At 42.8% G+C, this 12,455-nt stretch overlaps 1 protein-coding gene across 1 annotated transcript in view; it reads left to right on the top strand.

Annotated features, from left to right (window-relative positions):
* Nucleotides 1-12,455, top strand: part of LOC126407262 (echinoderm microtubule-associated protein-like 6) — a 109,398-nt gene that overhangs the window by 61,185 nt on the left and 35,758 nt on the right. The window contains exons 9-15 of the mRNA XM_050072026.1: nucleotides 6-133; nucleotides 1,047-1,184; nucleotides 1,269-1,410; nucleotides 2,166-2,280; nucleotides 6,246-6,458; nucleotides 6,542-6,709; nucleotides 8,389-8,495. Of these exons, the coding sequence (XP_049927983.1) occupies nucleotides 6-133; nucleotides 1,047-1,184; nucleotides 1,269-1,410; nucleotides 2,166-2,280; nucleotides 6,246-6,458; nucleotides 6,542-6,709; nucleotides 8,389-8,495 (1,011 nt within the window). The remainder of the gene's footprint in view (nucleotides 1-5; nucleotides 134-1,046; nucleotides 1,185-1,268; nucleotides 1,411-2,165; nucleotides 2,281-6,245; nucleotides 6,459-6,541; nucleotides 6,710-8,388; nucleotides 8,496-12,455) is intronic.

Genomic DNA, 12,455 nt, shown 5'->3' with positions numbered 1-12,455 from the left:
TCCAGGTGATGGTGAGGGATCGGGACAAGCCGCTGCTGATCATGCAGGGACACAGCGAGGGCGAGCTCTGGGCGCTGGACGTTCACCCCAAAAAACCTCTGGCTGTCACCGGCAGCGACGACCGCTCCGTCAGGTCAGTGCAGGAACACACATACTGGGAGCTGCCCAGTATAACCACAGGCTGCTGCAGGTAGATGCTTCCCGCTTCACTGGGAGGGATCACAGGTGTGACGGTTTCTGCTCGTCTCCAGCATCTGCTTGCTGTTTGCAGGAGACCCCTCAGAGACCAATTATATATAAACATAGTCACAGTCGGCTGAACACAGGTGATAAACAGCAGCAGTAAAGACAGAGAGACGTGTCTGGTTTCCTCGTTTTCTTTGACTTAAGTTATAGGTTTTTTATTTTAAATAAATTGCTACAACAGTCAAGTATCAGTTTTAGAAGGACCCAAATGCAGAGCAGCAGGCAGGTGTGAGGGATAACAGAAAGTCCAAATGACAGGAGAACCAAAACTAACTGAAAACCTACCGGGATAATTCGGTGAACTCAGGTAAAAAATCCAAACACAACACAAGACACCAGGCAGGAAACATCGCAGGGAACGACACCAAGAACACGGGGATGAACACAGACTAACTGACAAGGAAGAAAGGGAAACACACAGGTATATGTACAAGCAAGTCTTACTCTGAAGTCGTCGAAATCTGGTGCTTGGACAGTGACTTGCAGTGTCAGACACAGACGATTAAAGCCATCCTTTAATGCTGGCATGATTCGCGGTGGGTTGCTGTTATAGTTTGACGGCGCCCAGCGGCGTTAGGGGGAAATGCGGCGGACTGACACACCACATGTCCTTTGTCGGTCAGATAGGTGCTACTTTTATATATTTTGTGAATACGACCTCTGGGTTGTAAAACACAGTGGACATCTGGACTAAAGTTCAGGTAATAGGAAACTTATGAGTTGTTAAGTTACTGTAATGGTCTATAAGAAGTGTGTATCAGACTAAAGGTATGTATATCTGACTGTCACTGTGTCCACAGGTTATGGAGTCTGGTGGATCACGCCCTCATCGCTCGCTGTAATATGGAGGAGGCGGTGCGGAGCGTGGCGTTCAGCGTGGATGGATACCAGCTGGCTCTGGGCATGAAGGACGGATCCTTCACTGTGCTGAGAGTCAGGTAGCACACACACACTCACACACACACACACACAAACATGGACTGAATTACAATCTAACACTGCTTTATTGTAATGTGTCTCAGAGACATGACGGAGGTCGTTCACATCAAAGACAGGAAGGAGGTGATCCATGAAATGAAGTTCTCTCCAGATGGAGCATACCTCGCTGTCGGCTCCAACGACGGGCTCGTGGACATCTACGCTGTCGCCCAGAGATACAAGAAGGTAGGGATGGAGGCACATCGTCAGGTTAGGTTGATTAAGGAATACTTTACCCCTGTGTTACGTTTAATTTGTGAAGAAAAACTGAGCATAGCGTTAGTTCAAGCAGGACATGATGTCAAGCTCAGCTCACATCCCAGCTACATCAGCTGATCTCAAACAGCCCAATCAACTGATGGAGCAGCTGATAGATCACATGATTCCTTTCTATGCAACCAATAGGTGAATCTCATTCAGGGCGCCCTATTTAAACTGCTCTGGCCTGCCTACTGTTGCTGCTTCCTCTGCAAGCAGCTTCACATCCCTCCTCCACCTCAGCTCCTCCTTTTTATGCTGTGTCTGACTTGGAAATGGAAATAAAGGTTTCTTTGACTAAAGTGGTCCTGACTGAACTTTGTTGTTCTTGCATTCCTCCATGTTAAACAAAGAATCCAAAAAAACTGAGAAAATTCTTGATAAATTGAAGTCATAGACGACCACATTTACCAACACCAAAACTGTTTCAAAACATTTACAAACTCCCACACAAAGTTCAGACAGGGAACCCTCTGAATGAGACTTAGATTACTGATATATAAATGATCATTTCGGGGGTGAAGGCTAATTTAGAGTTGAGAAAACAAAAATCGAGGTCCAAAAAATACTTTAGAAATTAAAGTTTTAAAACCATGCCTGGGAATTTTCTCTCATCTGAATCAACAGAAACTCCCTCTCACAATCTGACTGGTTATTTCCTCTGTCTGCCTGCCTACCTGCAGGTAGGAGAATGCAGTAAATCCACCAGTTTCATCACTCACCTGGACTGGTCTGCAGACAGCAAAATCCTGCAGAGCAACGACGGCGCTGGAGAACGCCTCTTCTACCGAATGCCAAGTGAGTCTCTCTAGTCTTTCAGCCTAATGCTCCTCAGATTTTGGGAACTTTGTAGAATCAAGAGAGATTTTTCCATATTACTGCTTACAGGGCAACGATGTGCATCATTCTGGCCTTTGGACATGGCGATGCATGATGATGTCAGAGTAACGAAGCTGCACTTTGGGGGTCATCTCACACAAATTACAACAAAACATTCTCTCACGCTTAAAGCAGAGTGTTAGTCAAAATGTTTTTGTGAATAAAGGTGTGATGTTGTAAGAATAAAGTCTTGAGAAAAGGGGAAAAAAATCATGATCATACCAAGGAAAAAATTATAATATTTTGAGGTAAAATCATAATTTTACAAGAAAAAGTAGGCTGTGTGTTAAGGACTAATGTGGATCTCTTGAAGTTATACGTTGTACCTATAAGAACCTTATTATCTTTAGGGTGCTTTCACACCTAACCTGCTTGGTCCGGTTAAAACAAACTCTGGTCTGTTTGTGCTGTTAGCATGGTTCGTTTGGGTTGATGTTAAAGCTGTCAGTCGAACCCTGGTGCAGACCTAACAAGCGAACCAAGATTACACCAAAAGGTGGGTCTCTGTCCGCTTTCAAACAAACTCTGGTACGGTTTGTTTGTGGTGTGAAAGAAAACGAACCAACCACAGGATTTTATGATTATAAATATGTGATTTTAGCAACAGCTAAATCAACAATAAATCCATCTGCTGATGGTGAAATCTGTCTGTGATCTCATAATTGATTCTGATGTCCCATAACCTATACTAATGCATACATGTAACCATGGTTACACATGTGCACATCAGTGAGGGTATTTCCCCTGATTAAAAAGTTGTTAAAACTGCCATTGTTGAATCCAACTCTGTGTACTTTGTCTATTCATTAAGTCCATTAAAAAGTGCATGACAGTGATCCCACAGTATAAAGCCCCGAATCATTACTGTAGAAGACGCCTTCTTTCATCCTGTCTCTGTTAGTCATTATTCATAACATGCATTTGATTTGCAACTTAATAACAGCCTCCTAATAATGCTTACAATCACTTATTTCTCTATGAGCTCTTTGTGACACCAAAGAACAGAAATATAAACACGTTAGAAGCATTGAAGTGCTGCTGCATTTACTTCTCCTAGTTTGAATTCCCCACGTGAGTCCTGATGATGCAGGATGACAGACACCAAGACTGTCCAATCAATGAGTTACCTTTCAGTCGGTTGGACTTCGTGTTTACTCCTCTTGGTTAAATTGCAAAACGTCAGTGTGAACAGGAACTGAACCAAAACTAAAATGCAACAATGCATAATTTCTTTCCTCTGGTGCAACCAAATGAACCAAACGACAGGTGTGAAAGCTAATTGCATGAGTCAAAATGAATGACAGTTTAGGCAATGAGCGACTTTATTTCAGACAAAAACCTGCCTTTACGAACAATAAAACTCACACACCTGTAGGTCCTCTCTTTGCAAAATTTTGCAAAGGGAGGATCTGAAAAATGTCTCCTTAGATCCCAAGTGTGCACACACACACACACACACACACACACACACACACACACAGTCAGATTCATGCATGTATTCATGAACTGAATAAAATGGTATGTCTCCAGTGTACCTGTCAGAGGAGGGAGGAGACACACAGTGATGTGACAAGATAAAATGACTGAGATGGAGTGAGGCATGAGGCCGACTGTGACATAAATTATTATAAGATGGAGTGATGAAAATGTTTAAATCCTTCAGCCCTTGTTGACTTGGTGACACTTGTGGTTACCGTGGTAACAGCGAGTGCGGTTTGAATACTACATTACTCTATTCCGGGGGCAGCAAACTCTCCTTGAGCAGCTACTTTGTCTTTGTTGTGTTGATAAAGAAGTCAGCCAGTAATTGTGTTTTCATGCTGCGCACACAGACAGTAGTTTTCACAGCAGCAGCAGCAGCAGCAGCAGCAGCAGCAGTGAAAGGAGTTGGTTATGTTGAAGAGGAGCTGGAGGTGTGCAGCTTTTCATCTGCTGCTGACTCTTCATCACCCCCTGACACATTTACAACTTGTCCGCTGACACCAACATCAACTAAATCACTGTTGTCGGGTTTTCTAGACACATTTTTGATGAACGATCGCGACCAGTGCTAAACTCAGGAATAAATATGTTGTGTTTCTGCGTCTGCCTCACAATGAACGCCATCCCCTTGTTCTGAGACGCTTTTAATGTGAAGCAGTAGCAGTAGGAAATTAGTGGGTTAGAATTAGCATTAAGTAGGAGAGTGAGCAGTAAACAGTGAGGCTGATATTAATGAGATTAAACTGTGTTCGATTATTTGCTGCATTGTTTCCTTTGTATCCCTTGTTCATGTGAGGCCAGGTTGAATCCAGCACAAATTTATTTAAAGAGATGTAATTACAGAACGTTAATACATTAATTGAAAAAAAAAACATCCATCCATCCCTCTCCCCACCAACATTTTCCAGGTCCTCCTGGGGCATTGCAAGGTGTTCCCAAGCCATGTGTTGTGTGTTCACCTGGGGTCTCGGATGTGCCCAGATAAACCTCCAATTTTTTGGAAGGTTTTATTGCAGAAAAAATGCCAACCATAAATGGCATAGAACACTGAGTTCAATGTCATGAAAATCATAGGGTGCTTTCACACCTGCCCTGTTTGATTCGGTTCAGTTGAACTCAAGTTTGTTTGCCCTCTTAGGTGCAGTTCATTTGGGCAGGTGTGAACACAGCAGTCGCACTCGGGTGCACACCAAAACAACCGGACCGAGACCTCTTCAAGAAGGTCTCGGCCCGAGGCAAGAAACGGGCAACTTAGCTACAATTCCTGGTTTATATTTAATCAGCGCTGCTTATTGTTACTGTTTGATCTCAGTTTTGTCAGCCTCCATTTTCACTATACAGGAAACAATATGGTACCCACTTCCTGTTCACAATCTCTCACTATTAAAGCTAAACGGGGCACTAAAATATGTTTCTGAAAACATAGAGGTACAATTGTAAAAAAAAAAAAAGGTACAATTGCAGAATAGAGAGACAGAGCTGTCTTGCCCTTAAGCAGGTATTGGAGCTAGTGACAACACCAAAACTATGTCAGTATAAATGGGACAGCTGGCAGGATGGCATCAAGAATGGCACGGGTGTGACGTGTTATGCATGCACCCCACCGAATGGAGATTTAAAAAGTAGCTGATAGCAGTTAGCAGCTAACTCAACTCAAAAAAGAAGAACAGTGGCCAAAAAGGTCCTTAAGTTTAGAAATCAATGAGGTCCAGAAGCTCCTTACCCTCAGAGCATAGGTTGAGATCAGTCGCAATATAACAGAGATGAAAAATGTGGCTCTGTGGCTTTATAGGGCACTCTCTGTGTAGAAATGGCTTTTGTGCCAGTGGTGGTGGCATGGGTGTCTGGAAATACAAAAATGCCGAAGAACAGTCTGTAGTTCAAGCAACAAGCCAAGAGCCAGCAAAATGATCTAGGCTCTAGTTAGATGGAGGGCATTTACTCATAGGCTAATACCCACATTATCATGATACAGAGCTGGTTGAAAATAGGTGAAGTATCCCTCTCAGGATTTTGACTTTTAGGACAGAAATAGCAAAGAAAAGCAGTCAGGGAGTGAATGAAGGAAAAAAGACAGGATCAAACACACACTTAAGACTTCAGGAGACAGTGTGGGCAGTGCTGATGTAACAGACTGTTAATTGTCTCCACACAAGATTTTACACACAAAACTTCCACTGAGAGAAAACCAGCTCTGCAAATCAACTCGGAACAGATTTCAGTATGGAAGATTAAAATCTGCACCATCCACGTTTCCTTTTCTCGCTTCTGTCCGTTACAAATGATTTTAACTGATAAAAATGTGCATAGAGGCTGTTTGTTATCGTTAGCATCTACACAGAGATAAACTGGTGAAAAGTGTGCTGCAGAAATGAAAAGGTTCATTTATTATTTCATTGCAGTGGGGAAGCCGATCGTCAGTAAGGAGGAGGTGAAGGGTCAGTGCTGGGCATCCTGGAGTGGCGTCTTAGGCTCAGAGGTCAGTGGCATCTGGCCTAAATACTCTAATCTAACCGACATCAACGCTGTGGATGCCAACCACGCTGCTGCCGTGCTGGTTACCGGAGACGACCTTGGTCTTGTTAAACTCTACCGCTTCCCCTGTCTGAGGAAAGGTCTCTACCTTCTTTCTTTACATGTCTTTATACTCTCTCATCTCTGCTTTGTTGTTAAATGTGAGTAATCTGTTGTCTCCAAGGAGCCAAATACAAGAAGTACATTGGTCACTCGGCCCATGTGACCAATGTCCGCTGGTCACATGACCTGCAGTGGGTGCTGACCACAGGTGGGGCTGACCACGCCCTCTTCCAGTGGAGGTTTCTACCAGAGTCGGTCATGAATGGAGGACTGGATACCAACATACAAGGTAGGGGAACTGGGTGGAGCTGAGTAGGTAATCTTTGGGGTGAAGCAGGTCAGAGGAAGAAGAACAAAGTGGAGTCATTCAGGAATTAGAGTCAAGTCCAGATTACAGTAGAGTAGATGCTGTTGTTCCAGTGGTCACTATCAGGGCTGTGGATTTCCATGAAGTGGTTCCAGGTTTTCTTGAGAAGGTTTTAGGGATCTTTTTGGAAGTTAGACGTGCCCTGAAAATGGTTTCTTTGGTGAACTTTGGGGTTTCTTGAGATTTGTCTGTTTCTACTTTTCCACTGAGGCAGTTTGTGTGCTGGTTCAGACCCGGTGCCTAATCTGGAACCAGTTGTGGAAAGTCAGTCAGCTTTAGAAGTCCTTGGGAAAGTTTCAAGGCTCTCAAAAATGGTTCCAGGTTTTCTTGAGCATGTTTTAGGAGACTTTGAGTTCCAATGGTATTGTAAGTGTTTCCAGGTTTTCTTGATTAAGCTTTAGGGCTCCTTATGAGCTTTTCAAGGGTATCAGAGGTGTTTCCAGGTGGTCTTTAGCAGACCCCATGAGAGTATATTGTATTGGGTTTCTTAGGTAGGCTTCAGAGGTTTCTATGAGAGCTGGCTCCAGTTGTTCTTGACAAGCCTTTATCGGTCCTCAAGAGAGTTTCAGAAATCCTTTTCAGTCCCTCTAGGATGTTGAAATTGCACCAGTTTCAAATTCAGCCAATCCATTTGAGTTCTGGGCAACCTCCCAATTATATAACGCTACCGCAAATTTGACTATTTAAAACTGGCGAAATCTTATATTATTGTAGAGCTGCACACAGTGTTTTAATTCACTCAGCCCCTCCTTTTCTTGCCCCTCCCTCTGTTTGCTCATGAGGCTACTGCTGCACCTGTGACACACAGCAACAGGTATAACTGCTGGCATTACACCGCTAACATTACCTAAAGTTTATTGATGGGTTTAATGACAGAACTGAGTTGTTTCGGTGTTGGTGTGAGTTTGTTGGGACTGTTTAACTGCTCACTGTTGGATGTTAGCGGCTGCTGCTGTGTTAGCTTGTGCTATTGTGCTAACAGGGCAAAGAGAACAGAAGGAAACCCACACCCCTACCATCACAAACAGATTCTAATTCTGTGGAAAAAAACTGAATGCTCATAAGAATAGGCTCCAAATCCGAGACAGCATCAATACTGTTTTTGAAATTTTCACTTGCCTTTCAAATGCTTTAAAATATGATAACATGCATCAAAATATTTAAAAAAAAATGCAATTAATCATGATTTTCAGGCCGCAACAGCCACAAAAACAAATCAAGGTATCCTGGAGGGACTGCCTTTATATGGTTCCGGTTTTCCTTAAGTAGGCTTTTCGGATCTTAATGGGACTTCCAGATGTCCTTGAAATAGTTCAGATTTTTTGAGTTGCCTTTAGGGATCCCCGTTTGTTTTTCTGAGTGACTGAAAAGGTCCCATCGGTGGTTATAGGTTTTCTTGAGTTGCCTTTAGAGTTCCTTTGTGATCATTTCAAGGGTCCAGTAGTTGCCCGCTTGTCTATAGTAGGCTTTCGCAGACCTTTTAAGAATTCTTTAAGAGTGTATGGGTGTCTTCAGTAGGCTTTGGACTGTCCAAGAGTGGACCTAAACTGGTTTAGATCGGTGAGTTTAACAACTCTTCTCTGTCTGTGTCTCCTCTGCAGACAGTCATGGGGACTCAAACAGTGAGGAGTCAGACAGCGACGTGTCGGATGTCCCGGAGCTCGACTCCGACATTGAGCAGGAAACACAGATCAACTACGACAGACAGGTACGGTCTGCACGTCAGAAACGACTGTTTCCATGGTGATCCATAGTCCCTGAGCAAGGCACCAAGCCGTCAGCTGCACCAAAGTGGTTTCTCAGAGCTGCTTTGAACATGTTTAAATGTTTTTGCTGCTGAGTGTATTTTAATGTAGGGCTGCACCGTATCAGCTCCTCGTTCTTATTCCCATCAGCCACAGCGCAGCAGGGCTCTGTGCAGTTGCCATGGCAATCCCAAAACATACCTTATCTCCAATGCCAGCCGCTGCCTGGCACGCGTGCCTGTGACTACCGTCAGTAGTCACAGGCACGCGTGCCAGTGTTGCAACAATGTGCTGTTTGGAGATAGAGCTCAAAGTGTGTGTGTGTGTGTGTGTGTGTGTGTGTATGACAGACGAAGAGAAGGAGTGCATGTGTGTTTAGATTTACCACAAACTCCAAAGTTTAATTGGAAAGAGCAGGAAAACATGAATTATTATTATTATTATTTTATTTCCCCATCCCCTTGAGCTGCCTTCCTACTCTCCCTGTTTTTTTTATTATCCTTCCTCCCTTCAGTTTCCCCCTCTCTTCTTTTCGTCCTCGTGGTCAAGACTGAAATATTTCAACAACTATTTGATGGATTGGCTTAAAAAAATACAAAGACATTTATGTTCCCCAGATGATGAATCCTACTCAATTTAGTGATCTCCTGACATTTCCTCTGGTGCCTCCATGAGGTTGACATTTTGGGCATTTCATTAAATGTCTACACATGCATTGGATTCATTGCCATGAAATTTTGCATATATGGTGCTCAGAAGGTGAAGCCTAGTCTTTCTTCAGAGAAATATCACTTGAATGGATTGTAATGAAATGTAGTTCAGACATTTATGTTCCCCTCAGGATTAATTGTTAGAACTCTGGTGATCCTCTGACTTTTCCAGCCCATTCACTTGAAGAAAATCTTTGCATTATATGTTTCTGCAAAGCACAAATATGTTGCATTTCATATGTATCATATCAACGTTTCTAAAGTGACATTATGTATAAGCTGACATTTGTTATCAGGAGGTGGGGGGGGGTGGATAGCACCTCAGCAAGATGCCTGATAAGCTGCAGATCACTGTTTAAGACCAACAACAACGGCTGATTTTTTGGCGACCTTTCACAAAGCTTCCACCAGTGTTTGTGGCACCGAACCTGGCTGTTTTTTTTTAACCAAACCTGTGTGTCTTTAGGAGCATATCGCAGTGTCTCCCCATGGCATTTGAGCCACCCAATGTGTACTCATCTTAACTTGTCAAATATCGCCAATTTGTCAGTGAACTTTCACGTCTACGTACTGTATGATGTGCAAGGTACCCTCCTGCGTCTGTTTTTGATGTTCCAGGAAGGCTTGTCAATTTACGCTTGTTATATGTATTGTGTCTTTTTCAAAATGCAATTCTGTTTTCACAGGGAATGCACAGTTTCTGCTTGTTTGATTCATACCCCCAATCCCAAATGGATTCCATTTCTTCCCCTTAGCCCTTGTCTTGGCCCTTCCCATTGTTTTTGCGCGTTCACGTGAGGGGAAGTGGTGTCCCAATTCTCCGTCAGGTTAACCTGAAAAATACACTTACAACGTAGGTAAAACATCTCGTTTTTATGTTTATGTTCTTGTGCAACAAAAGCACATGTTTAAGTTTAGAATAAAACATATGACGGTTTGGCTCACCATTCACATGGGATGTGAACAGCTGGCTCCGGACTGAAAGTTTGATGTTTGTTGGACCTATTCACCTTCCCTCCCACCCAGTTCTTTATATTACGTAGTAAGCGGCAACGTTACAATCCGACGCTGCCCAGTGGCGCATCATATTGCAGCAAAAGGTGCCTTTTTAGACATCTTCTGCTGCAATGTTTGGCTCACACACACCCAGAAAGAAGAAGAAAATATGAATATGGATATGGATATTATATTCAGATAATTTTAGATGATTTGCAGTGAGGAGCAAACAGGAAAAGTTGTGGAGAAAACAGGAAGTCTAGATTCCAGTCACAGCGAAATGGTGTGTAACTCACAGCGCTGATCGACCATGACGCTCCAGAAATATGCAGTCTCTTGTAAATGGAAAGCAGCGTGAAAGTGGAGCGCTGCCAGTCCCAAACCTCCTGGGAGCAAAGTCTCTCCCTGTGAAACTCTCAGACGGCTGAAACACGCCAACTCACCCTCAACAGAATAATTTGCATGAAAAATGAGCGGGCGTATTTTCTGCTGAGGGCGAAAAACAGGCTGTGTTCAGTTTCATTTTCTAACTAATAAAGAGAAGCAGAGAAATGCGTGGACAGTAGATGTCATGCCGTTATGTTGAGGTTATGTATCGATTATTTTGTTGTAATGAAAGGGTTTTCAGGAGATGATCTATGATGTCATCGTCTTGATAAATACATTTCAAAATGAAGTTAATCAATGAAGGAAAGGCAATCTCTGACAAATCTGTCCATCACCCAGGACACCTCATATCCTGTTGATGGGACACTCTGAGACTTTACATCACAAAATATTCACAGTGCAACATGAATAAAGATTATACTATTTTTTTTTCATTTAACTTTAATATTATTCTTCATCTTACCTCTGTTTGGGGGATAAACAGGCTCTAAGTTTTGGAGCTACAATTTTTGGAGGGTTGTAAACGGGTAGTGTAAAGTATGGATTCAGTGAGTCATCCACTGGTGTAGCATATGTTTACATTTTGGCAAAGTGGTGCCATTTAAAGTATGCCAAATTATCTTTTAGCAGATCCATTAACAATGAATTCTCAAGGAAGTTCTGCACTTACAAGGAGCAACTTCATTCTATAACTTCTAAGCAGTTCATGTGAGTTTATTCATGATGTACACTCGATATGACAATATCCTCGGGAAGCGTAAGTCACCCTAAATCTAAAAATATGTGTATCATGTCAGTGTGTTCAAATCTGAGTTATGACTCTAAGAAATGGTTTGGATTTTGATGCAAATTGCAGCACTTGAGTGCTAAGGGTTTTAATTGTGATCCAGAACAACATCTTCCAAGGACAGAAACAAAGATTAACATAAAATGTGTTGTGCATATTTAAGGTTGAAGGATGAGGATGTTCATAAAAATCTAGTAGACATCTGCAGTGAAATTTCCCGACCCAATTCCTGCTCCCCCGAGGATGAACCCTTTAGATTTTAACTACCTTTCCCCTGGGGCCACCCTCAGGACAAACTTTGCATGTTTAGCTCCACTTCTGAGAAGTCCCACCAAGGGTGCTTTCACATCTGCACTGTTTGGTTTGGTTCAATCACACTCAAGTTCGTTTGCCCCCTAAGTGCAGTTCGTTTGGGCAGGTGTGAACACAGCAATCACACTCAGGTGCGCACCAAAACAGAACAAGACCTTCTTGAAGAGGTGGTCTTAGTCCGGTTACAACCAAACTCTGGTGCAGTTCATTTGTGGTGAGAATGTGTTCCAACCTGGATCTGAACCAACTGCAGTCACATGACACATTGTTTGGGTTAAACATGAGCATGTTACAGTCCTGGAGGATTATTAATGTGCACCTCCTCCTGTACTGCCTTAATATGCACATTCAGCACATCCAATGCATCAAAACATTGTTTTCTAGTTGGAGCTGCGCCTCGTTTTCAAACTGTATGGTTTGACTAAAATGAACAATGACAGCAATATAGTCCACGATGAGCAGCGCTAAAATCAACCTGCGTAGTTGTCCCTCCATTGTGACATTAGAAAGTGTCACATTTATCTTGCAAGTGTACTCTTCTTCAATGTTTGGTTTACTTCCTGGATTTTTCCCACATGGAAATTCTGACCAATCAAGAGCTTTATCTGGTCCGCTTGTAAATGCTGCCGTGAGAACACGAACCAACTCTAGGCAATTATACAACTTTGGAACAAAATTGGTCCCTGATTCAGACCAAAGCAACACTTTTATGTTAATTTTTAGTTGTTGAA

This window comes from Epinephelus moara, chromosome 19 (genome assembly GCF_006386435.1).
Source record: "Epinephelus moara isolate mb chromosome 19, YSFRI_EMoa_1.0, whole genome shotgun sequence".
Classification (NCBI taxonomy): domain Eukaryota; kingdom Metazoa; phylum Chordata; class Actinopteri; order Perciformes; family Serranidae; genus Epinephelus; species Epinephelus moara.
This window is presented reverse-complemented; position numbering and strand designations above follow the sequence as displayed.